The 26097-nt window shown below is 45.0% G+C and overlaps 4 protein-coding genes and 1 long non-coding RNA gene across 15 annotated transcripts; 2 read left to right on the top strand and 3 right to left on the bottom strand.

Annotated features, from left to right (window-relative positions):
- Nucleotides 1-591: 591 nt before the first annotated feature.
- LOC135502862 (uncharacterized) lies at nucleotides 592-8355 on the bottom strand. The gene is made up of 3 exons (XR_010449835.1): nucleotides 8210-8355; nucleotides 6566-6671; nucleotides 592-608 (listed from the first exon to the last, which is right to left on the bottom strand). It is a non-coding gene; the product is annotated as an uncharacterized LOC135502862 (long non-coding RNA).
- Nucleotides 8356-8997: 642 nt separating this feature from the next.
- Nucleotides 8998-12732, top strand: LOC135502860 (ketohexokinase-like). Of its 9 annotated transcripts, XM_064796012.1 has the most exons (8): nucleotides 9067-9130; nucleotides 9546-9650; nucleotides 9963-10116; nucleotides 10363-10479; nucleotides 11091-11225; nucleotides 11478-11683; nucleotides 11972-12086; nucleotides 12296-12732. In XM_064796012.1, exons 3-8 carry the CDS (start codon nucleotides 10016-10018, stop codon nucleotides 12573-12575), a joined length of 954 nt encoding a protein of 317 aa, XP_064652082.1. In that variant the 5' UTR covers nucleotides 9067-9130; nucleotides 9546-9650; nucleotides 9963-10015; the 3' UTR covers nucleotides 12576-12732. The 9 variants fall into 9 exon arrangements, with proteins under 9 accessions (XP_064652078.1, XP_064652076.1, XP_064652082.1 ...); XM_064796008.1 differs by lacking the exons at nucleotides 9546-9650; nucleotides 9963-10116 and adding an exon at nucleotides 9727-9853 and having other exon boundaries at nucleotides 8998-9130; XM_064796006.1 differs by lacking the exon at nucleotides 9963-10116 and having other exon boundaries at nucleotides 9064-9130; nucleotides 9546-9853.
- A 932-nt stretch (nucleotides 12733-13664) lies between these two features.
- LOC135502974 (tauropine dehydrogenase-like) lies at nucleotides 13665-17082 on the top strand. Of its 3 annotated transcripts, none has more exons than XM_064796206.1 (3): nucleotides 13665-13875; nucleotides 15093-16081; nucleotides 16299-17082. In XM_064796206.1, the coding sequence occupies exons 1-3, from the start codon at nucleotides 13868-13870 to the stop codon at nucleotides 16559-16561; spliced, it is 1260 nt and encodes a 419-aa protein (XP_064652276.1). In that variant the 5' UTR covers nucleotides 13665-13867; the 3' UTR covers nucleotides 16562-17082. The 3 variants fall into 3 exon arrangements, with proteins under 3 accessions (XP_064652276.1, XP_064652277.1, XP_064652275.1); XM_064796207.1 differs by having other exon boundaries at nucleotides 13669-13859; nucleotides 16299-17079; XM_064796205.1 differs by lacking the exon at nucleotides 13665-13875 and adding an exon at nucleotides 14845-14989 and having other exon boundaries at nucleotides 16299-17080.
- Nucleotides 17083-17144: 62 nt separating this feature from the next.
- Nucleotides 17145-21255, bottom strand: LOC135502972 (acetylcholine receptor subunit beta-like). Its single transcript, XM_064796204.1, has 6 exons — nucleotides 20344-21255; nucleotides 19819-19958; nucleotides 19453-19497; nucleotides 18972-19081; nucleotides 18124-18677; nucleotides 17145-17800 (listed from the first exon to the last, which is right to left on the bottom strand). The coding sequence occupies exons 1-6, from the start codon at nucleotides 20423-20425 to the stop codon at nucleotides 17211-17213; spliced, it is 1521 nt and encodes a 506-aa protein (XP_064652274.1). The 5' UTR covers nucleotides 20426-21255; the 3' UTR covers nucleotides 17145-17210.
- A 30-nt stretch (nucleotides 21256-21285) lies between these two features.
- LOC135503390 (acetylcholine receptor subunit beta-like) lies at nucleotides 21286-25226 on the bottom strand. Its single transcript, XM_064796949.1, has 6 exons — nucleotides 24539-25226; nucleotides 23684-23823; nucleotides 23413-23457; nucleotides 23064-23173; nucleotides 22252-22805; nucleotides 21286-21943 (listed from the first exon to the last, which is right to left on the bottom strand). Exons 1-6 carry the CDS (start codon nucleotides 24696-24698, stop codon nucleotides 21369-21371), a joined length of 1584 nt encoding a protein of 527 aa, XP_064653019.1. The 5' UTR covers nucleotides 24699-25226; the 3' UTR covers nucleotides 21286-21368.
- Nucleotides 25227-26097: the final 871 nt, after the last annotated feature.

A 26097-nucleotide genomic window follows, 5' to 3' on the forward strand; every position in this document is an offset into this window, starting at 1 on the left:
CATTCCACAAAATCACCATTCCATGTTGGTGACCTTGACTTTGGGAACAAATTGTCTGTGAATATCCACATAGAATAATAAAATCCTCCATATTGCAGCCCTGAATGACCTTGACCCAAGGTCAAATGCAGTGTCTGAGGACCTCCTTGAGGTCAGAGGTCAAGGTCATCGCTATGACCCCTGAGCACTGTCTGTATCGGACTTGGACTGGTTTTGCGCGTCTGAACACGCCTGGCTGGCTTTCTGGTTTTCATTTTCTGAAGAAAAAAATTGAGGAAATAATAGATATCTTGTAAACTGTTTTACATCTTCAGTAATGGTACAGATACAATGTAGAGCAAGTTCCATCATGATAGGATGTCACATAACTCCTGTTGAACTTACGATGCCCGTCTGTCAGGGCCCTTCTATCTCTTGCTATCATCATAGAGCAATACACACCTGAGCAGTTCAGCTTCTCCATATCAAACGATATGGCTCCCGTACTGACCGAGATGTGCTTCGACTCGAGTATATCAGGCAAAGCGTTGCGTCGGCCCGTTCGGCCGGATGCCACAAAATCGTCCATTGTTACAACTTCTACTTCTGTCATTACGTATCAGGTAATGCTGGAATGATAGAACGATAGAATGGATGACCTTGTTGTACTGGTACACTTACAAGTTCTCAACTCATCATGACATAGACCAATCGCTCCATAAAGGAAAAAAACTACATACAAAAACAACCATCACAAACACAGCTAAGTATTTCATTATCTCAATGATGATTGCTGGAGATCAGGCAATCATAGTCCTAACAGCCATATAAACATCACTTTTTGTCTGTCATATTTCACATACGAGCCCAGATCATATTCAGGTCACCATGGAGACCAGGATTATATGTTCCAATGTTTTCTATAGATCTTTCCAGATTCTGAATGAATCGTTTGAGAATCAGAGACATCGTTAGGTTAATTAGTATCTCCTTTCAACTTTGCGTATTTCAAATTCTTTGAATTAGTCAGCAGGACTGTATAATGTCAAGCTTGAAAATTCCATAGTTTATTGTTTCTGTTGGTCAGAAACCATGGCAATATCATATCGCATCCCACTCTTCTACTAAAACATGACAAAGGTGGAAGGTCACGGAAGAAACACTCACCACAACAACCCAAAAATACGCCAATCCAGCTAATTTTAGATGGAGGAGAGTAAAAGCCTCGGGTCTGGTGAGAGTGATAGGCTCAATATATCAGAGTCGGACATATAAATAGAACGCCGCTGTGCGTCTATATATAGAACAGCGCTGTGCATCGAGATGAGAGGCGCCAATAACGGGAATTGTGACATGTGGGATGTGTCGATACATATGAGAAGACAATCAGAGATAGATCATGTTGATTGAATCTGATCAGGGGGTGGATGTGTGAGTATGACTTGGGGGAAGCAATGTTAACTGATTTCAACACTATCAACTGCTTATCCCAAACCTTGCTAAAACAATGGCGTCCATCATGAATCCTGACAGTGATGCGATCTTGACGCTAGAACAAAGACTCATTTCACTTTGTGTCAAAATTGACTGGTTCTGAGAATATCAGGAGGTATCATTGGACACATCAGTGTCTACTACTCCTCTCGTCTAAATCCTCCAATGGATGCTTTCTTGTCAAGAGCGGGTGAATCTCACAGACAGCACTGGCTTCGGGCCCTCTGGTTTCCTCTAACTTGAGGTCAAGAGCGGGTGAATCTCACAGACAGCACTGGCTTCGGGCCCTCTGGTTTCCTCTAACTTGAGCTAATGACTTTCTACCATTCATAGATCAATCAAAGTCAACCTTTACAGAGCAGGGATTGGCAACACTTCATCAACAGTATGCCTCCTCACTGTAAAGTTCAGTCGGTCGAGAACATAGTGAGTTTGGGTATCTCTCTCATGCCAACCAGATCAATATACTACACACATATTTAGCATTCTACCAAGTTTTCACAATTACAACGTTCAGTTTCCTATAATCTAAAACCAATCGCATGGACACAGATCTCGATCAATCCATTCCACCTGTAGCAAGGTACAGGCGGTTAGAGCTAGAGTGAAAACACTAACTGTTCACTCAGTCGAGACTCTGATGATGTGGTGCGTGGTAACGGGGTGAGAGGCTTACATGGTTAATGGAATAGGATTGATCCATGGTTTGTAACATGATGACTTCTGCACAAGTCAACGGTTGTTAACCCCTTATCACCCTCAAGTGGAGAGGATGGCTACCCTCCCAAGGTCACACACAAGTATACACTACCAGCAAGATTTAACAAGGATATTCTTTATGATTCTTGCTAAAACACATCTATTCAACAGCCGTAGGAGTGTAATAAGTGACATGGCCAGTTACATCACGGTGTCAATAACCCTGATTATGGTATGTCCATGAATGGGATCATTATGTCCCTCCTTCATTGAATGAGGTTTGAATAGGTGTTGTGCAATATTTGAATACTAAAAGGAATAACCTATTAAAACTTGACTTTGCTGGTCAACACACGACCCTTCATGTGTAACATGACATACTGAATGTTGAGGTGGTTTTTTGTCATATTTAGCCAGCCCACCGCACTCAAAATCGCTGAAAGGTATAAAAAAAGTCTCGCCTAACAAACAGCTTTTTCGAAAGTAACATTTAACAGTATTTGTGAAACACATTTGCTGCCATGTCTGTACTGAATCAGTCGGCCACTAATGGACTCTACCGATAAGAAAACTAATCGATGATAAGTTTTATCATGACTTTACATCCGCTGCTACTTAGGTCAATAATGATCTCATGGAATAAATACAATCCATTAACGGATCGATGTGCTGCATGAGAATGAAATCGTGAGTGGCTTGAGGTGTGCGCATGTCTTGTTGCTGTGGTCAGTGAAGTATAACACTACTAGGCTGTGGAGGGTTGTTTCAACCACCACTCACATCACAAACAACACTTCATGTGGACCAATGAGTGATCAATACATGGTTCATTGGGGGATTGGGGGAGAGACTTAGATAAACACTCAATTTGCATATCCAGAAGAGACATGAAGTAAAGTGCATGTAGAAGTCAAGACACGGAATGCTTTAGCGCACAGTCATAACTAGGTTCTGCTCTACTACCTACATGACTGTATCTCTCACATGTTTTCATATCCAGAAGAGACATGAAGTAAAGTGCATGTAGAAGTCAAGACACGGAATGCTTTAGCGCACAGTCATAACTAGGTTCTACTCTACTACCTACATGACTGTATCTCTCACATGTTGTCACTGCACTGTACACAAACCAACAATTTTATGCTCGACAACAACTCCCCACTGTCGAAAAGTTGTGTCGCCATAGCAACTGCTCCAATGCCTGAAAACAAGCCGTAGAAACCTTGCAATGGTGCGCTCTCGTGGTAGCTGAATTAGCATTATTAGGAAGCCGTACCAGTTACAAATGGTGGAGAGCCTGGCTATTGCGTTTAACTGAAAGGGAAAAGGACCTCACCCACTAGACGTTGGCTGCAGAATGTAACTGGCATAATGATAGTCAAAACAGACCAACATGACCCAACACAGGGAACCAACAACAGTGTAAAACCGACACGCTTTCCAACAGTCCAATGTTCACTCTCAGGCATGACTACAATGTAGAGTACAAACAGACATCACCATCCAAAATCAATACCTCCATCTCAAAAACTGTGTTCAAGCCCAACCCTGGCAGACTGGTGATGTCATTCTGAGCTACATCTAGCGAGCTACACCTAGCTACGCTCTCATCACATGCACCAGGAACAGCATCACAACTCAGCCAGTACCCTGGAGGTGACCTGCTCACCCTTGGAGAGCATCACAACTCAGCCAGTACCCTGGAGGTGACCTGCTCACCCTTGGAGAGCATCACAACTCAGCCAGTACCCTGGAGGTGACCTGCTCACCCTTGGAGAGCACCACAACTCAGCCAGTACCCTGGAGGTGACCTGCTCACCCTTGGAGAGCATCACAACTCAGCCAGTACCCTGGAGGTGACCTGCTGACCCTTGGAGAGCACCACAACTCAGCCAGTACCCTGGAGGTGACCTGCTGACCCTTGGAGAGCATCACAACTCAGCCAGTACCCTGGAGGTGACCTGCTCACCCTTGGAGAGCATCACAACTCAGCCAGTAACCTGGAGGTGACCTGCTGACCCTTGGAGAGCACCACAACTCAGCCAGTACCCTGGAGGTGACCTGCTGACCCTTGGAGAGCATCACAGCTCAGCCAGTACCCTGGAGGTGACCTGCTGACCCTTGGAGAGCATCACAACTCAGCCAGTACCCTGGAGGTGACCTGCTGACCCTTGGAGAGCACCACAACTCAGCCAGTACCCTGGAGGTGACCTGCTCACCCTTGGAGAGCACCACAACTCAGCCAGTACCCTGGAGGTGACCTGCTCACCCTTGGAGAGCACCACAACTCAGCCAGTACCCTGGAGGTGACCTGCTCACCCTTGGAGAGCACCACAACTCAGCCAGTACCCTGGAGGTGACCTGCTGACCCTTGGAGAGCATCACAACTCAGCCAGTACCCTGGAGGTGACCTGCTCACCCTTGGAGAGCACCACAACTCAGCCAGTACCCTGGAGGTGACCTGCTCACCCTTGGAGAGCACCACAACTCAGCCAGTACCCTGGAGGTGACCTGCTCACCCTTGGAGAGCACCACAACTCAGCCAGTACCCTGGAGGTGACCTGCTGACCCTTAGAGAGCATCACAACTCAGCCAGTACCCTGGAGGTGACCTGCTCACCCTTGGAGAGCATCACAACTCAGCCAGTACCCTGGAGGTGACCTGCTCACCCTTGGAGAGCACCACAACTCAGCCAGTACCCTGGAGGTGACCTGCTGACCCTTGGAGAGCATCGCAACTCAGCCAGTACCCTGGAGGTGACCTGCTCACCCTTGGAGAGCACCACAACTCAGCCAGTACCCTGGAGGTGACCTGCTGACCCTTGGAGAGCATCACAACTCAGCCAGTACCCTGGAGGTGACCTGCTCACCCTTGGAGAGCACCACAACTCAGCCAGTACCCTGGAGGTGACCTGCTGACCCTTGGAGAGCACCACAACTCAGCCAGTACCCTGGAGGTGACCTGCTCACCCTTGGGGCTTATTCATGATAACTTTATTGATTTTCTGTTTGTCTTGACTACAAGTTGAGGTTGTGGTAGAACTACAAGTGCACTGGGCACTACTGGATGACAGACAGAAGAAAGTCAAAGACTCAATCAGATAAAACTTCAGACAGACTACACGGCTGTGCTTGGGAGATGGGTGGAATGGATTGGGCTCATAATCAGCAGGTAATGGGTTCAAAACGCGGTTGGGTTATTCCTTTTAGTATTCAAATATTGCACAACACCTATTCAAACCTCATTCAATGAAGGAGGGACATAATTATCCCATTCATGGGCATACCATAATCAGGGTTATTGACACCGTGATGTAACTGGCCATGTCACTTATTACACTCCTACGGTTGTTGAATAGATGTGTTTATCTTGCTGGTAGTGTGTAATGGTGTGTGACCAGTTCCTTGGGAGGGTAGCCATGATCTGAGTTTACAGTGCAGTGGGACAGTGTCACAACTCACCACAAATACATTTACGACAACCGTGTGCAAACCCCATTGAAAGCGGTTGAATAGTTAAGCAGATATCACATCAGGTGTTGATATTAATATGAGCTAGACTGTACACTCTACTTTGAAACATCAGTGAACACTGACCTCAGCTATTTCAGGAATCAAATGGTGCACTGCGACATATCACGTCTCCCTAATCTGTTGATGGCGCCCATCACATGGCTGATTTCACTTAGCTCTCAACCACTGGCAATAGCATCAATCAGCAGAGAGATCATGAGTCCACAGCAATCACAGTAAGTTAATTACTGCCTTTGAAGCATTGAGAGCATTTAGTTATGCCTTGTTTACAAATGATTGTGGCAACACTGAAAGTTTGCCAAGGGGACATTACATTATTTCTGAAGCCCTCTAGCTTAGTACGCCACTCCAGGTAATCTGAAGGCCAGGCGGTTCATATTCTGAGAAATAAGGTTTACCACTCTTGGCAGATCCACCATCCCTTGGCAGATCCACCATCCCTTGGCAGATCCACCATCCCTTGGCAGATCCACCATCCCTTGGCAGATCCACCATCCCTTGGCAGATCCACCATCCCTTGGCAGATCCACCATCCCTTGGCAGATCCACCATCCCTTGGCAGATCCACCATCCCTTGGCAGATCCACCATCCCTTGGCAGATCCACCATCCCTTGGCAGATCCACCATCCCTTGGCAGATCCACCATCCCTTGGCAGATCCACCATCCCTTGGCAGATCCACCATCCCTTGGCAGATCCACCATCCCTTACCCTTGGCTTATTTGGCACTCAAGCCGTGAGAGTCACTCACGTTGTTTGAATTCTCCCTACAGCGTTCCCCGCTCCAACAATCTGCTTATACAGAAATCCCTGTAAACAACAACAACAACAATGATGAGTTGGTGTCCAATAACACTTACCTTGATATTCTACATGAGACACGTAAGATGGCTAAATCCAAATTGAACCAATCCTCGCTGCTTCACATCAAAGCCAACTTCCATCAAATGAGAACTTTATTGGAATCTGGAATGATAAATAAAAACATCATCACAAATTTTGAGAACACTGATATTACCGTGAGGTAGGTTCCTCCTTGTGAAGTCTGCGTAGCCCATACTGGCAGTTACAGCCCATGACACGGCAAACGAGGGAGGAATGAGGAACTGGGTCATCATATGCCTAGTTCAAACTGCCCCTTGTGTCACAGAGGGACATGGCCATGGGTGTGTTTGAAACCAAACGTCAGAGTTGAGACATCTTCTCATAATCACAGCTTGTGGAACTCATTTCAATTCTATGATCATGTAGGTTATTCCGTCATCAAGGTTCAAAAGCTTTTACGAATTTACGAAAAAATGTAGAGAGTGAAGTCTCTGACTGGAAAGTGGTTTGTACTTCAGATTAACACTTTATTCCTGACAAACTCTTGAAAACGCATCTCACGCGGGCCGACTGTATTTAGAGATTAGCCACGTGGAGCGTTGAGTAGGTCCAATAGGCCATTGGATGTGGTGCCTATCTGTACAACTACAACTGCCCTGAGTGACGTATGTCTCTTGTAAAACAAATATATTGTTCGAAAAACCTCAAATATGTCTGTGAGGGCTCCGAGTGTGAGTAGGAAAGTTGGTTGCTCGGGTCCAACTTAGCTTTCATGACACAGCCGATAAAGGAGAATTCGTTCTTTTTTCTGTCAATTTATATTTGATTTGCTGTCAATGTTCGTTCCACAATCTCCTTTTTTTCATGATCCTACCACATCCCTGTGTGTGGACTGCAACCTGCATGAAGGAACAATGTCAAGCGTATGCTAACGTTGAGTTGGGAATAGTGCATCTGAGTTTGAATGAACCAACTGGGTTTTCATACTGATCTCAATCCACGGGATCGACCTTTGACCGGACTGGAACCAGCACATAGAAATAATGTCAAACCCTCAAACAGCCACAAGCGAAAGAAAAATGTCCATAAGCCCCACAGGATATTGACATTGCTCTCAAAACATGAAACAATGGCAGTGTGAATGATGCAGTGAGAGATCAGCACAAACATTAATAACTTCACCAGGCATACTTGATCTACATCATGACAACTGACATGCAAGAGATGAGATCAGCCCAGACAGCTTGGTGCGGAAAAAACCCACCTCGTTCTCTTATCAAAATCTTAAAGGGACAATACAGGCAGCAGCTAGGCAGGCAAGATAAAGTTACACAAAGCCACCAATAGGGGTCTCTCAAGTCTCACAGAAAAAGTCAAAATGATTCAGGCTTGCACGAGGAATATAATTTAGCCATTTTAGGCCTATAGACAGTCGAGTATAGACTAGTACTGAATCTGACATGACCCAGGGCCCATACTGTGTATATTAGTCACCCGAATGTGGTCAAATTAGCCCCTCGAGCTCTGCTCCTGCCTATAGTCCCCCTTTACTCTCTTATCAGACTGCACAACACATTGTGTTCAAATGTAACGTACTGTGAGCACTGTAAACTGTGTAAGGTGTGTTGTGCAGAATGTACGCAGTCCACGAAAATTACGCACGAGAAAGTTTCACTCACTAAAAATATCCTCATTCCACAAGAAAGATTTACACAATCTCAACCTATATAGCAACATGAGAAATAGACGAATATAAATGATATCCTGTTGACGACACAAAATATTTAGATATCGCGAAATCAGTGAAAAATAGAGACAAAAATTCAGACACTCACCAGCACATAAAATTTCTCTGAAGTTCCGATGTCAACCAAACGTGGGGGAAATTAAACATGGCCGTTCGTCGGTGCAAATGACGTCACGGCGTGGGAATTCCGTTGATTAACGAAGATGGCCAAATTTAAAGGACAGTTCTCGTTAAAACGCTTAAGAAATTGGTGTGCTATGAATGGCCCGGTAAAAACCTAAGGCGGGAATAAGCTTTCATTGATAAATCTAAGGAGTTTCAAGAACCCCAAATCACTAGTAAGGTTCATAGGATACTGGTCTGTCATTGGTTTAGGTCTCCTTATCATTTACATACTCCAATATCCAGAAATATAACAATATTTACGATAACTTTTTATGTTTTTGACATTATTTGCGACCATTATCGATAACGCGCTCCATGCGGATTCGTAAGGTACTATTATAGTATAACACCATGCCTCGTCAAGTTACCTCGCTCGCGGAGCCACCTGGGTGACCCACGTGCTTAGACTCATAGTAAACATTGTAGTAGAAATATGCAAATGACTATCCCTTATATGGAAACCGAAGTAGTTGAATATTTTCACTGCAGGTGTCTCTGATAGTCACGTGGATTGACGAGCAATCTCCTTTAAACGATCCTTCTTAGTAGATTTGACAACACTGGAAAGCAACTGATGAGGGGCGAGACCTCCTCTTTCTGATGAGGGGCGAGACCTCCTCCTTCTAATGTGGGACGAGACCTCCTCTTTCTGTTAAGGGGCGAGACGTCCTCTTACCGACCAAAATAGGTTGTAATTTTGTGAGAAAATTCGCAGAATAAATGCTTTTTTCTCCGAAACCTAATATCATTTATTTAATCATATGCGTCTAGAAGATAGCAGACAGGTTTAAGTTTCCTTTCTGCTATTGTTTACTTCTTGACACATCTAATTTGGTGTATTATTTGTCATTCGGATGAGATTTTTATCAGAAAAAATGAAAAATTATCAGAATTGCTGCAGCATGTGAGCACTAAATGAACCAACTAACGTAATACTAGGGTTTGAATACATACAAGTACATGTACTACATTCGCGGCAGCTCGGAAGGATCACCGCTGACCCACTGTTTTTTCTTCATCTCCTTGGGCAGCATGCAAGACACCTTGCCATATACAAAGCGTTGTCCTTCATTCAAGAGATGTAAAACCAAATGTTCTTGTAGGTGTACCTTGTGCCTATTGCCAGGCAAAGCACAAGATCCCGCCAAATGAGAAACAAGAGCTGGGCTGGAGTGATAGACTTCAACTCCTTCGCTGAAGGCATAATGGTTCGTGACCACATCACAATGTTCCCCTAAGTAATTTCAGCACTCCATTCAAACTTTACCTTCCAATTGTTTTCAGGCATATTCTATGTAAATTGATCGATGGAGGGAAATTGTGATGATAGAAAATTCCTGTCTGTAGGGCTACTGTGTCTCGATATCATCTTCAAAACAGATGGTTTTCCCAAAGAGGATTCTGATCAAAGGTATTACCATTATAGTCCTTTGTAAAGAACTGAGTTATGACTAATCACCTCCCTCCAGAACTGAAACACTATGTCATTTCTGTCTTACAGAGGCCAATTCTTTTTTCAGGAATTGAACCTGTAGTTTCCCAACCTTGTAGCGAACCTCTACTTAAATCATGAATGATGGCTGGTTGTGACCGAGTCATGATGTTTGCCGGTCTTACCTGTCTTGATGTTGTGTGTTTCATTAAACAATACATGAGAGAAGACCAAGGACATTTGTATGTATTCTTGATTTTAAAGCTTTGACCAAATCTGAAAAATGGCATTGATTCATTCCAACCTCCAAATTACAACCTGTGTCATTATCATTAGAAAGTAGCAATCGGAATAGTTTTCCACCTTCATCAAGGTTTAAACTTAACAAATTGATCTGCTCATCTTTGACATTTAGCTTGTACAAGTAGGCCTACACAAGTAGGCCTACACAATCAAATGGCGTGTAACACTCGCTCTTCTTCTGACAGATGCACTGACCAGGTTTGGCAGAGGGGCGGCAATGCCTCAAACAGTTCTACAGTCATCTCCCTCTTTGGATCACCGTGTGAATTGTTTGGTACAATGGCAGTTGCTCCAGAGACGACGTAAGTTGATAACTCAAGAGCATTTTATGGGTGGGGGGTGTTGATTGAAGCATCAGAGATGGATCGAGTGTTGGTATTACGGGATACGGGCTTGGGTGTTGATTGAAGCATCAGAGATGGATCGAGTGTTGGTATTACGGGATACGGGCTTGGGTGTTGATTGAAGCATCAGAGATGGATCGAGTGTTGGTATTACGGGATACGGGCTTGGGTGTTGATTGAAGCATCAGAGATGGATCGAGTGTTGGTATTACGGGATACGGGCTTGGGTGTTGATTGAAGCATCAGAGATGGATCGAGCGTTGGTATTACGGGATACGGGCTTGCCTGTTGATTGAAGCATCAGAGATGGATCGAGTGTTGGTATTACGGGATACGGGCTTGGGTGTTGATTGAAGCATCAGAGATGGATCGAGTGTTGGTATTACGGGATACGGGCTTGCCTATTGATTGAAGCATCAGAGATGGATCGAGTGTTGGTATTACAGGATACGGGCTTGGGTGTTGATTGAACTCGGGGGGGGGGGGGGGGGGAGATCGATTAGCCAGAGAAGAAGCCAGGTGTTGACTCTGCTTGCTCAGTGTACATTGTATATGTTGCATGTTTTCAGGTTTTTAGAAGAGAACTTGGCGAAGTATGGCATTGGATACCCAAACATGGTTTACCATGAGAATTGCCAATGTCCAACGTCGGTCTGCATCGTCAACAATCACAACGGCTCGCGCACTATTTTACACACAAACAAGTAAGTTGTCCTTGTGGCCAGTAATGAGGAATCTTTTCTTCGGAGAATTGGTAACATGCCTGGGAATCGTAGTCTGTCGGCCAAGCACCAGCTTCTGAGGCAGAACATTTCAAGGGTGTGGGTGAGTGATTTAGCCATCTCAAAACAAGCGGGTCAAGATGGTTGTCAACAGGTATGGAGGTATTCACCTTCAAAATGTTCATTCTTCTTTCCATTCCGATGATCGTCATGATTTTTTTCTTGATTTTACAGGAATCTACCGGAACTGACAGAAGACGATTTCTCGAAAATTGATCTGAATTCGGGCCGATACAAGTGGATACATTTTGAAGGACGTCCGACTGCTTCACAGATTAAAGGAATGTTGCAGAAAATTGATGACTTTAACAAAAGCGTTGAAAAGCCAGAAGATCGGATCACAACATCTGTGGAGCTGGAGAAGATCAGGGAACAATTGGGTGGGTTAAATTATCATTTTGTCCAGGCTCGTGACAACTGTGGAGCTGGAGAAGATCAGGGAACAGTTGGCTCGTGACAACTGTAAATAGTCTATGTCCGCTCTTTATCTGATCATGTTTATCTCTGGCTCCTGGTGCAAGTCGTTGAGATTTAACCATCCCCAACTTTACTACAACTACACACTCTCCCAGCCAGAGAGGCGTCCATGGAGTCTCCTCTTTGTCCCGGCCCTGGTTTAACATGTCATTCAAGGACAATATTATGGCCATTGGAATTTTTGTTTGCAGTGCTTTTACAGGATATGGCTGATTATGTGTTCATCAGCAAGGATCATGCCATGTTTAGAGGATTCCAGACTGCTGAGGAGGCGGTGGATGGATTCCATAGACTGTGTCGACCTGGGTAAGAATGAATTACAGCCTGTAGAGAGGTCATCTAAGTTAATAAAGACGTTTCTGTCAAAACATATTCAATCCATTCCTCTGAGCCTACTATAGCACACACCTCTGTTAGCAGGTCACTCACACTGTTAAGGGTGTTTGATTTTGATGTTTCTAACGACCATCAGTAATTCACAGAAACTTCCTTAAAGGTCGTAATTTCTATTTCAGAGCTGCAGTCATCTGCGCCTGGGGGGAGAAAGGGGCCTGTGGAAAAGGGCCCGACGGGAAACTTGTCCAAGTAGCTGCCTACCCTCAAGAGAAAGTGGTCGATACCCTCGGTGCTGGTGATACCTTTAATGCCTCAACCATTTTGGCCTTGAGTAGGGGGTACAGCTTGCAAGAGGCTTTGGATTTTGGCTGTTTTGTTGCTGGTGCTAAGTGCGGGATGATGGGTTTCGATGGAATCAAGGAACTCAAACATAACATTTTAGACAATTTACCGTTGTGACAAGCATTCATGATAGAAAATCAATCGTGCTTTTCCCGAAATAATAGGTGTACATTCTGTTCATAGGGCCAGCATCTGAAATACACTGAACCTAGGGAATACCCAGGTGTGTTGCCATTGCTTCTATCCAGGTGGAAATAAACAAAATTTCTCCTCATTCTGTTGTCGTCACATTCATTTCCCAACTTTTGGATGGCCGTTGTGGACATTTTATATGAATTACTGTAACATTGGTCAGGAGCCATCACTACTGATACTGTAACATCAGCCAGGAGCCATCACAACTTGAGCCATCCAGACCAATACCAACATCAGCCAGGTGCCTTCCTTACTGATACTGTAACATCAGTCAGGAGCCATCACCGCTGATACTGTTACATTGGTGAGCTCGTCTTGTCCTTTTGGAGGACATCCTACACAGCTTCGAGACATCCAGAACAGAGAGTTCATCATCAAGTATGTCTTGTCTTTGGAGAATACATTTTGTACTGTCTTTTGAGACGCCCTGAATAGGGGGGGTTTCATCAAGGACAATGAGAACAATCTACTGTCTTCAGAAGTCGAATGGGGAGTTCTTCGGCCAGTACATCTTGTTGCAGAGTAACCTACTGTCTTCTGGACACCCTGAATAGGAAGTACTTTATCAAGTACATATTGCTCTTGTGAAAGAACAATGTCCTGTCCTGTGAGAAGCCCTATATGAATCAGGAGTTCTTCATCTATTCACGTCAACCAATCAAGAGACGGCCAGGTTGTGCCTGTCTTCCAGTCTTGTCAGACCCTGAAGAAATTACTGTGTACCCTGGAGAGAAGAGGCACCCTCACACCCAATAGAGACAATTGCGCTCCAAGTAGAAACATTGTGCTCCATGTTCAGTTGAGACATACAGTGGACTGCCAAGGGAGTCTATAGAGACAGAACTCGAATTCAAACTTCATATTGACAGAGAAGCAAGCCTTTGACTGAGCTGTTCCGACATACATTTTACTAGTATCGATCGAATTGCTTCTCCTTTTGCGTTATTTAGCATCAACTTGATAAATGCTGCTGTGGCTATGATAAATGCTAGCGTCTGGATACAACTAGCGCGGATAGCTGGCGCATCGAGCTGCTGATTGACGTAGCATCGATGATGACGCACTCGAAGGTCGTTGCGCGCCGCCAGAGGACGAAGGATAGCGTACCGTTACTTCTGTGTTAGATAATCATCCCACCTTGGAGGCGGAATACTACCTGGAGGGAATCACATCCACGCTCAAGGAGAAGGAGGAACAAGCTAGGAGGTACAGAAATGGCAGGGTAAGCTTGACGAAGGGAGAGGTTGGCTTAGCCGTAGTCGACCTGGGTTGAGATGAAAGACGTGTCAATTGGTCCGTAGCTGGCGTTGGCCCCGGTGGGACTTGAGGTTGCTGCGGGAAGTGTGTGTGTGTGTGGGAGGGGGGGGGGGGCGTTTAATGGGAAGCCATAGAAACTACACAATGATAGAAATGGCAGGGTAGGTGTTACTATGGTAACGTTACGCTCAGCGTCATGACAGGGTAAGGAGTTTCTACTAGCGTTACATCGGTGGTTACTTTAGGCTTAGCGTCATGCTCGGCAGGGATGTGATGATCGACTGGGGTACTTTAGGCAGGGCGTCAGTACTGCAACCTGGTGTGGTGTGGGAAACTGGCACGTCAAGACATGTCGCTTGTTGTTAGGTAGCTTTATCTTTAGTAAATAAATGGCTTTGTCTTGAAAGGCAGGTAGGTTTTGATCTCGAGGGTGGACGAGTTACAATATGGGTCAACACCTCGGCTCTTAAAACGTTGGCTTCCTTTTTGGGCGTGCTTCCAATCAAGGTTGCTTTCGGCGAATATTTATTTATGTGTGTTCATTTCTAAATAGCAAGAATTTAGCTGTAAATACCCGCGGCAACTTAGATTAGCATATTTCTATCTCAACTTATGTGAAGCTCTGGCAAGGTAAACAATATCCGTTTGCAGACGTTTGCATGGATCACAATCACTTTGGATAAAACAAATACTCAACATATACTTTAGCATAGTCCTCGCCACGCCACCGTAGGAAGAGAATCTACACACAACTGAAGACACTCAACCGCTCTTCTGCCTTGGATGCGTCGATGGTCCATATGGTGCCTCAAAGATGAATGTCAACGAATGCCTGCAGCGCCCCTATGCTGAGATTGATAGATGGAGTGATTGCTCGTCTAGCATGAACATAATGGGTTCATGACATGATCAAGTGTCATATCAAATGAGGTGCCCCATTTACTCAAAAATTGATTTTGTCTACCCAAACACTGAATTTGATTCTCATCGATCTCTAACACCGGGAAGGACAATCAAGGACGCTGTATTTTTGTCTTGGAGAAGCCAGACAACGAGGAGTTTTGGACAGAAATGGCAGGGTAGGTTTGGTTGCTGTGGTATTATAAGACATTGATAGCGTCATTTTGCTTGTCAGCATGGGCTGAAGTCGACTAATGATGTGGTTTACTCTTTCTACTTTAGGGTCAAATGTAAACCAATCAGGACCAAGATTGACGACAAACTGACAGTCTGTATATGCGGCGGAGGAAATGGAGCTCATATATTGGCGGGGTTGGCTGCTTCCCGTCCTGGGGTCGAAACTCGGGTCCTGACCCTGTTCGCAGACGAGGCGGAGAGATGGACAGGGGCCATGGAAGGTGGGACATTCTGCGTCGATATCATTGGCGGAGGAGCAAGAGGAGAAGACGTCGCAATTCATGTCGATCCATTCAAAGTTTCCAAAGACCCGAAACTTGTCATCCCAGGGGCTCATATTATTGTTTTCGTGGTACCGTCATTTGCCCATGAGCAGTATTTCGAGGCAATTGCGCCCTTCGTGTGCCCTCAGAGCGTGATTATAGGCCTGCCCGGCGGCAACGGATTCGAGTTCCAGCTGCGCGGGATCTTGAAGGAGAAGGCGGACCTGTGCACGGTGATGGTGTTCGAGTCCCTTCCCTGGGCTTGCAGGATCAAGGAATTCGGCAAGGTCGTAGAACTCCTGGCGACAAAGGAAAGCCTCGATGGCGCCCTCCAGCGGCCTAATACCGGTGCGATCCACCACAACCACCTGGCCTCGTTTCAATACATGTTGGGGGATTTACCAAGGTTACAAATCAAAGGACACCTTCTCGGGATTACTTTAATGTCGCCTAACTGCATCGTACATCCAATCATAATGTATGGAGAGTGGGTGAACTGGGACGGTCAGCCGAGAGAGACGGCGCCATTGTTTTATTGGGGCGTAACCCAGGAGACTGGTGACCTCATGTCCAACTGCAGCCAAGAGATCTTGGCCATCAGTCAAAAGATCATGGACCTCGTCCCTGGGGTCAATCTCACCAATGTGAAGCATATCTACGACTGGTTTATCATCATCTATGGGAGCGAGATTTCGGATAAGACGAGCCTTGCGACTGTTTTGAGGACGAACAAGGGTTACAACGGATTGACGCATCCTTGCGTCAAGACAGGTAAGTCAGCAGCCCATCACTCAACTCGCGCCGTTCTCAGTGCAATGTACGTGGTCACGTAACTGGTACATTCCACTAAAGTAGTTTCATGTCGGCTCTGCCACTTTTACATGTTTATCTTGTCAATTTGGCATCGGTTAAACGAGACACGAAAGAATGGGAGGAATACTTGCTTTATTTGGCAATAATGTTTTGGATAAACAACTTTTTTTGGCAGATGACGGAAAGTTCCTACCAAACTTCAAGTATCGCTACATGACAGAAGACATCTCGTTCGGATTAGCAGTCGTCAAGGGAATAGCCGACATTCTCGGTGTAGACACGCCCTCTATTGATAAAGTTCTGTACTGGGCCCAGGGTATCCTGAACAAGGAGTATGTCGTGAACGGGAGGCTCGTGGGAAATGATGTCGGCGAGACCAGGGCACCGCAGCGATACGGATTGATAACACTGAAGGATATATTGAATCAGGAGGTCTAATATATATTTGGACTTAAAGGACATAACAAGTGAAAGGTGTACCCTGCTTTTAATACCAGATACTTGACGAATTTTTCAGCGGTTTTTAGCCTATAGATGAAGTTATGTAACCATGGTGTTTTTGTTGATAGATATTATGAAAAGATCAAAACCGTTGGAGTTTCCCGGAACGAAACAAAAGTAAAGCGTTTAGGAAAAAACACCTTCATGGCTCATGAATAATGATTTCACGAAAACTTAATACATATACATGAGGTGTGTCTAGTTTAGTTTAGTTTTGTTTCGCTTCACTTCGTTCCGGAAACTACCAATAACCGTCGTCGCAATAAATTTAACTAGATGACTTACACTACTATGAGAACGACCATTAAACTTACATAAAAGTACATAGAAGAGAACGCCGGTGTTAACTCCGGAGAGAGTAGACATCGTTTACCATAAATTGTATTAAAAACAAGCTTCTGACTAGATTTGTCTTAGGTGGCTAAAAACTATGAAGGCAATAAAAGTTCATATAGGTCTTCAAAAGTACTCAAAATATATGTCTATCCCCATTATTTAGGAAAGAAGTCATGGCACTTTTCAAATTGCAGATTTCGGGATTTCTTCTGTGATGCCCAAATCTGTCATGGCCCGAGTTTATTAAGATTCATTTGTTTGGGTTCTGAAGAAACAATCCAACGAATGTGGCCGCTGCAACGATGTTGATTATGAAGTAACACAACATGAAGACCCTGTCCAATACTCTGGCCATCTCCTTCCAAAGATAACTTAATTCGCTCTTCCTTCTTGCCTCATTCTGTACCCCGAAGCTGTTATTCAGAGAATCCACGATTTTCGACAAATATAATTCAACATTTCCGTTCTCAGGGCGCGTTGAAAACTGGTCTGTAGGTCGGTTAGTTTGGTTCAACACTGATAGGAGGACGTCATCTGTATTCCTTGGTTTTGTGGACCAATTCTTGTTTACTGATTCGAGTTGGACGCCATTTTTGTCATCAAAATCCATCTTTGTGGATGGAAATCTTCCGTTCTCAAAGATTATCTCGGTGCCTTCGACCATCTTGATTTTCCTTTGTGCTGACTCATGCATGCAAACAACTCTCGCGAGACAGTCGAAGACGAGAAACCGCAGCCATCTTGGCATCATGACGTCCCCACGGAGATGCAATTGCAAAACAATTACTGCCAATATGATGGATAATGCGGAGGAAGCCATCAACACCGTGATGTAAATCACTGAAATGAAATTTTTAAAGTTTCAAGAACTGATTTCATCCGGTTTAACAAGATGGCGCAGTCCTTCAAAAGTATGGGCCCATCAGCATCCGGAGCAGGTTGCGCATTTTGGACTGTGAAACTCGGGGAGTGAAAGCATTGCAGATGATCACTAACGAATTCACAGGCAATTTACCAACTTCGCTTTTGATCTTTCCCAGCCTATTATACCCGGTAAGACGGACTCAGCTGATGAATCGTTTACTCTGGCCAGCAGGTTTAGGTCCAAATGTTTTTGTAACTTTCAAACAAAACAAAAAGCATGTATCTTTGATATAACTCACCTATAATTGGTGTTGTGTCGCTGTTGTGTGGCAGGGACTCAGCAAGGACCATCTGAAACACCGAGAACGCCAGTAGGATCGTCACGCCCATGGATATCTTCTCCCCGGAGTCGGGCGGCAGGTAGAACATGATGGGAATCAAAAGCGATATGACGACACACGGCCCGAGAATATTCAAAATAAAATATATCGGTTTCCGTTTCATTGTCAAATTCGCTCGATAGTACGACCAGTCCAAATAAACCTCGACGAAGACCGCAGCATCTCCCTTGACGAAATCCCATTGGCCGTCGTGATACTTGTGTAATTCGCTAATGTCGAGTGATTCGATTTGCGCGGGATGTTGGTGAGCGAACATAGTCAGAGATGGCCGATTGTGAGTGCGACTCTCAAACCGGAAGTAGCACTCCTGGACGTCGAATGGGAAGTAGGTCATTTTTAGAGAGCATGACCTGACAAAGACGCGGTTTGAGTACCACGTGACATTGCCATCATACGTGACAACTAGGTCGACTCCTACAATCGTGTAGGCCACGTCGTCCATGCCGCCCTGGCTGAAACATTCAAAATACACCGGTGAGAATATGCAAGCTTTGGTGTTTCCAATGGTTGTCAAGACGTCTGCTCCCAACTCTGCTCTTAGATTTACTGGTGACAGACTTTCTACAGCCTTGTCCCTATCTAGTATAGCTATTGTATCACCCTTGTCCCTCATTGTATGGGAGAGGTGCAGTAAGAACGACAGCTAAATAATTTCACCTCATTCCGCCAACATCATTTTGTGAGAACACTGTGATTTGGAGTACACTACAAAAGTAACATCAGTGATCCACTCAGGTATGTCTTACCTATCAATAGTAATGATATCCGGGATCCAGATGTCTTGGTTTGTCAGTACGATCCTTTTGACGCCGTCATATTGCGCCGGGTCCCAATGCATGTATTCGTCTTTCCATCTCTGGAGGTCGAAGTAAATGGTCATTAAAGATAGTTGTGATGTTATCGGTACGGCAACGGTAAAGGGTCATGTTATTTGTTGATCATGCTAATCACAAAGGCAATAGTAATGGTAATGTTGATGTTGATGTTAATGGTAACGGTAATGGGATTGTTAACGGTAATGGTAAATGTAGTGTACATTTGTACGGCAGCGACAGCTGGAAAAGTGCACCTAGCACATTTGGTTGATAGCTGCAGGCGAATCTCCGTTGCTCTGCCTCACTGAAACTGTTCAGCAGAATAAACAGATAAGCCAACTCGATCGATTGTTGGAGACTGCTCGGCCGATTCAAAGGATGCATCGTTTTGTACGATCTACTCTGCACTTACCAAATCAAAATATGCAGCAATGGCGATACGCTGTTTTTCATCGTCCTGTAACGGGACAAGAACATACTCAGTTTCTATCAACCAGTCAATATTCCTGTGTGTGATTTAACAGTCAGCATGTGGTTTTCAACTCAGAGCGGTCAAAGGCTAGGTTTACACCATTCTCCACGACAGGAACTCTGTTTAGTGTCGAGTCGTTCCGCCCCCAATTTAACTGACCGCCATCGCCTTCGATTGGCATCGACTGAGCATGAAGAATGGGTTACGCAAAGAAACAGCTGTTTTCTTATGTTCCCTAGAAGAGGCAGCACTCGTGAACAGGGCATCCAAATCATACACTTCCGCTTTCCCCCTTTGACCACTCACCAGCGAGATGAGGCTCCTGGGAAGGAGGCTGAGGCTCACAAAGATCGGGTTGGAGCTGTTCTTGATTGGACGGACTCTCTTATCGTAGTTTGGGTTGGAGGTCAGCAGCCGGATGACCTTGGCTTCCGATGACAAGGTCACTGCAAATAATAGAAGAGCACGGTTTACACACAGCTCCAATTGCAAAGAAAGTGCTTGTGTGCGTGGGGGGGTCGAACCAAGTGGGGGTCGAACCGAGGTTAAATTGAGTCTACGTGGGATCCGGAATTGGTGTAAATGTATGTTAGTATCGGCTCGTCATCTCAAAGACGTCGTTCCTTTAAGTATTCGGGATTCAAGAGACAGCTTACTTTTTGAGGAGTGGAATGGAGCGCTCTGAGCATGGTATTTATCGCGGAAAGGCGCCGTATAAATGACAATTAGGTTCATCATTATTATCATCAATGATTTAAGGTGCTATAAATCTATATACTTGATATCCTTTCAATTTTGAAGAAATTATGAAACATACGGTAGGCTACTTACCGTCAGCGCACATTCCAAAATCATTTATTGTCATAAGAAATAAAACAGCGATGAATTTCATACGTCGACGTAGCATCTCCATGTTGAGAGATCTTATTTTGACAGTTTATCCAAAATTGAACGTTTGAAATGGAAACCGACGGTCTTATCAGCTACATAAAGTAAAAATTAAAAAAAACACCAGCAATGTTCAGTTTTTTCAGCGGATGGGGACTTTATTTTGTAGCCAGTTTTCTGGCCCTCTGCTGAATCAAAAGTGACTGTTTCGGTATCGACGATGACGCCTATCGAACACTGCAAGAACGTAATGGAGGAAATCATTCACACGCATGAATATATAAACCATTATATCATTGCCAATCATTGACAATAAATGCCATAGAAACCCACAAATTACTGGTACTGGTTATATTGATATAAAAGCATCGTCTGTTCAGTTACATTAGTGCGTCCGCAACGGACCTTTCATGACGGGCGTTGACACAAAGGCCCACAGCAAATTATCGGAGTGCTTGGTTTCAAATGGGAAATATCAACATTCCCGACTAATCTCTAAAAGTGACATAATTTACCTTCCAGTACTCTCTTCGTGTACGAGCTGAGCGTACCGGTGTGACAGCGGATATAGTCCCCCTGGAGTCATAGTCCGGTAGCATTGTATTTGACCAATTAAGCAGCATGATCTATTGTACCGCTAACACTAACCAAAACATTTAGCAATGCGGGCTATTGTTACACGGACTACCAGCCCTAGGACTACTATCCCCGTCACACCGGTCTACTCACCCAATGAGATGAGTCCATTGATTACATTCTTTGTTGTGAAGGGTGTTTCAATACCACTCGGGGACGTTTTTTTATCGGTGATACACCGGCGGCATATTAAAATGTGCACAGTCCACCCTTAAAAACCAAGCAGAACATTGGACTGCGAATGTTCTGCCTTTCTGTACAGCAGGGTATGTTTCTGACACGCTCGTCTACAGTGAGACCGTTTGTGGGTTTTCACGGACGATCACGTGACCTCACTGATAATCGGCGAACAACCCAAAGAACACAGCAGCAGCAACGATGTTGATAATAAAGTAAACAAACATAAACAATCTGTCCAGAATCCTTGCCAGTTCCTTCCATTGCTTCCTCAGTTCCTTCTTTTCCGCTAGATCCTTCTGGAACATGAAATATCTGCTCATCAAATCCACAATCTTCGCCAGGTACAACTCGACGTTCTCTAGGTCCTTCCGCGCCGCTAACGAGTGGGCGCGCCCATTCGTTGGGGTCAACACCGATAGATGGACACCATCCGTAATTGGTTTTCCTGTGACCGGCTCAAGCTGGATTCCATTTATTTCCACAGGAGTGAAAATGTTCGGTATACTCGACTTCCTACGATTGGCAAAGAATAACTCGGCGTTTTCCGTCCGCTTGAGTTTCTTCTGCGCGGAGGCGTACATCCCGAGAACTCTCGCCAGACATTCGAAAGCGAGAAAACGCAGGCATTTTGGCATGACTGTATCGCCTCGGAGGTGGAGTTGTAACACAAGGACGGACAGGATGATGGAGAGTGCAGACGTCGTCATCAGACCCATGATGTAAATAACTGGAAGGGAAAGAGGAAGGCATTGTTTTCATCGATTTCATAAACGGCTCTCGAAATGACCCCCCAAACTACCGAAGTCTGAGCTGAGCCTGCATGCCGTGACGGCTCTTGTTCGATTTGTTGTAGATGGATTCTGCTTCATTCAAAATCTCGAATTATCTTTTGTTAAAGTGCGCCTGCTCTCGTATTACAGAAAGGTCAATGAGGAAAGCTTGATCGAAGGTGCATTACGCCGGAGAGTTACATGAATATGATGCAAAACGTAGGCCTGAGTTAACTACTCTAAAAACGGGTTAGGCCTGTCCTACCAATGATGGGCGTCTTGTCGCTGGTGTTGGGCAGAGACTCTGCGATGACCATCTGGAACACGGTAAACGCCAAGAGGATCGTCACGCCCATGGATATCTTCTCCCCGGAGTCTGGCGGCAGGTGGAACATGACAGGGATCAGGATCGATATCACGATACACGGCCCGAGAATATTCAAGATAAAATACGTCGGCTTTCGTTTCATCGTGAAGGTCACTTTATAGTACGACCAATCCAAATAAGGCTCGACGAAGACCGCAGCTTCTGCTTTCATGAAATTCCATTGGCCGTCAATAGATCGTCCGAGTTCGTCCAATAGGATCGATTCAACTTGTCCGTCCACGCGCATGACGGCCATGGTCAAAGATTGGCGGTTCTTCGTGCGACTCTCAAACCGGAAGTAGCACTCCTGCGTGTCGTAGGGGAAGTAGGTCATGTCTAGATTGCAGGCCCTGATGAAGACGCGGTTGGAGTACCACGTGACATTGCCGTCATACCAGACGACCAGGTCTATGGTGCCGATCGTGTAGGAGATATCATCAATACCACCATGGCTGGAACGAAATGCTCACCAAATATACCTATTGTCGCAATTGTAATCCCAATTACAGAAGACAGTTCTTTGGCAGAGACACGAACACCATGTGACAACTTTGTTTACTTCTTACGGCCATTGTTATAGCACTACACAATGACAACTGCTTTCATATGCTTTGATGGACAGTTATGACGGGGGTATTAATCACAGCTCGGGCAGAGGTTGCCTTTGGCCCGGGGCTGCCTTTCCCCAAGTTTCCTTATATTGAACCAACCTGTCGACTGCAATGATATCCGGCTTCCAGATGTCCTGGTCGGTGAGAACGATCCTTTTAACGCCGCCGTATTCGGCAGGATCCCAGCTAATGTAGGCGTCGTTCCAGTACTGAAATATCAATATCGAATAAAGGGTGACGAAATTAACACCGCTCTGGCGGGTCACTGTAAAAATGGGACCGGGATTGAGGGGGATGTAGGCTGAAAACTGAGGTGCTACCGGGACGAATGTTTAGTGGCGGAATTGGAGCTCCACCTGTCATGGTCTCCAGCTGTGTATGTGGGGCCCGTGGAACACTGAGATGTGGGGAACATCGAAATAATACCACACCGGGTGTCTGTACTTACCAAATCAAAATATGCTGACATGGAGATGCGTTGCTTCTCATCACTCTGGAAAGGAAAGAAGACAAAATATTAAAGAACGCACGGCGTTGTGTGGCAAAGGTCAAAACAGTTGCTGAGTCTGGCTCGACCACAGACACGTGGCCAGGGAAGTAAGAGCTCAATAGCCCCCCCCCCCCATCCCCACTCGACTGTGAGGGGGGGGGGAGGGGTATGGGGCTATTTAGCTCTTATTTCCACGTGTCTGTGACTCGACAACAACATGGCCACTCACCAACTCGACGAGGCTTCTTGGGTAGAAGCTGACTCTGATGAAAATCGGGTCGGAAATGTTCTTGATCGGCCGGACTCTCTTCTCGTAGTTCGGGATGGAGGTCAGCAGCCGGATGACCTTGGCCTCCGATGACAAGGTCTCTAAGAGAGGAAGAAGCATGTCAACTTTACGGTGGGACAAGTTTCAGGGGCGAAACTACCGTCTAAAGAATTTATAAAATGATCGTCTTCTCGGAGCTGTGGATTGATGTCAATAACTGTATGACCTTAACCTCTGGTGGCAAAGGTCACTGGGCAGTGAAGAACGAAAATAGATCAAGGTCAACTACGGAATGGTACAGTTTGAAGCCTACATGCATGCATAAAAACCCTAACGGCCAAGTTAGAAACACAAACGCCCGACCACTAAACGACCAACTGCACTTGAAACATGATATACACCCAGCGACTGGTCTCACTTGACTGCACAAACAACAAGTTCATTGACGAGACAGGTCACAGAGACGCTCTCGTGTAAAAAAAGAATTCCCCGAGCGGGTTCGAACTCGGAACTCTCGCCACTTGATCCTTGCCGCCTTACCCACTTCGCCATGAACATGAACCCGTTGTTGTAGACGAGTATAATTTTCAGTAATTCAGAGAATGACACGGGGCCTAAACACATTTGATAAAAGCAACAACAGTGATTGGAGCAGTTCCTGATATGTACGCCGAGGTCGGACTCCCAGTTTCTCGGTATTGCGGTTGTAGGTCGAATGACAGGGTCACTGAGAACAGATGTCATCCGCTCAAATAAATTGGCAACAAAAATAACAAATGGAGAACATGTGAAACTATAAACTGCGGGTTGACTTACCGTTTGTACAAGATCCGAACTCCTTGAAGAAAAGAAGAAACGAAACAACCACAACCTTGACCAATCCAGTTATGGAGAAAGCCATGATGAACAGATGGTGCAGCAGCTGACCAGCCTTATATATGTCTGTTAAAGGATAGCCTGTCTCCAGCCTCCTCATCAGCTAGTCTTGCCCAAGTACCATGATTGCAAATCTGATGTCTGACCAAAGTCCGCTGAAATTCCCGAGTATCAGACTTGACGTGACAAAGAAACGTGATAATGGAAGTGTTTCCTTTTTACCAGCTTTGAAGGACTTATCGATTTCTGCACTCAGATCTGACCTTCTAGGAGTTGATAGATGGCCAAGTTGTCAATTAAACATCTTTTATAAGAGTAATGACTGTTTTTGTTGCTAGCCTTTCGATAACGGAGAGATCAATCTCTTGGTGGTATCATAATCAATCTTTCAGTGCTTGATGCGATGGTCCAATATAACTTGTTGTGAATAAGAAGCCTTTGGAATATTTCTGAGTAGAATCCATATCTGCTCGTTGATCATTCCTAATCCTTTATCATTGTTTCTGATGTTGTCGACACCCCGCGTGACGCGCCAGATGAGAAATGGCTCTTGACTCCAGTAATGAAGGCTAGAATCCCGACTGAGTAGTCGTTTGATATGCACCAACGATGGTACTAATGAACAATTTGTGGATCTTTTTCCAATCAAAAAGTTATAATCTATAACCGTGTTTACAGCAATTGCAATGAATGGATGGGTCGTTACATTATTCATACCATATATAAATGTACATGAGTGTCACGATGCAGTCTCCAGGAGCGTTGTCAAGCTACTGTGGTCATGCGCACTGGCCATGGCTGGTTGGGGAGTGACAGTTTTCAATGATTTTGAGGTACTTTACTACTTGAACTGAGAGCTGGCAGAGTATACGTTTAAGAGCCATAATTTGTATCAGCAGCCGTCAACAGCCAAATCTCTCCAAGAAAAGCTGTGGGGAAGAGAGGTAGATTTGCGTCACACTGCAAGGTTCTGGGGGACAAACGGTGTGACAGTATAACCAATCGAACGTGCAGAAGTTAGAGCCATATCCTGGCTCGAACGATAAACGACAGCGGTATAAAAACAATGGCGTTATGTCCGCCATTTGCGGGGTCATTCGTCGTTTGTACGTATGGACTGACATAACGTAAGACAAAACGTTAAACCTATAGTAAACATATTGGGGTTCATTGAATAGAAATGATCATTCACTAAATTCAATCCACACAGCCCTTTAGCTGACTTACGTGTTTCTTAAAGGTCATTACCATTTTGCCAATGCCAGTTATTTAGGTAAGCGCTTCGCTCAATAGGTTTCTGTTGTCATCAAATTGACATTGTATTCTTGGGTCAATCAAAGAGGAATTTAATTTATTCCTACGCGATATCGCTCATGCATACAAAATGTAGGTTGCCGTATTCGCAGGTAATTTGCCAAATGGAAGGGGTGGCGGATGATTACCCCTCCTACCTGCATGAACAACTGCACCAGTAATCACCACGATCAGCTATGCATGAG

Source organism: Lineus longissimus, chromosome 19 (assembly GCF_910592395.1).
Source record: "Lineus longissimus chromosome 19, tnLinLong1.2, whole genome shotgun sequence".
Classification (NCBI taxonomy): domain Eukaryota; kingdom Metazoa; phylum Nemertea; class Pilidiophora; order Heteronemertea; family Lineidae; genus Lineus; species Lineus longissimus.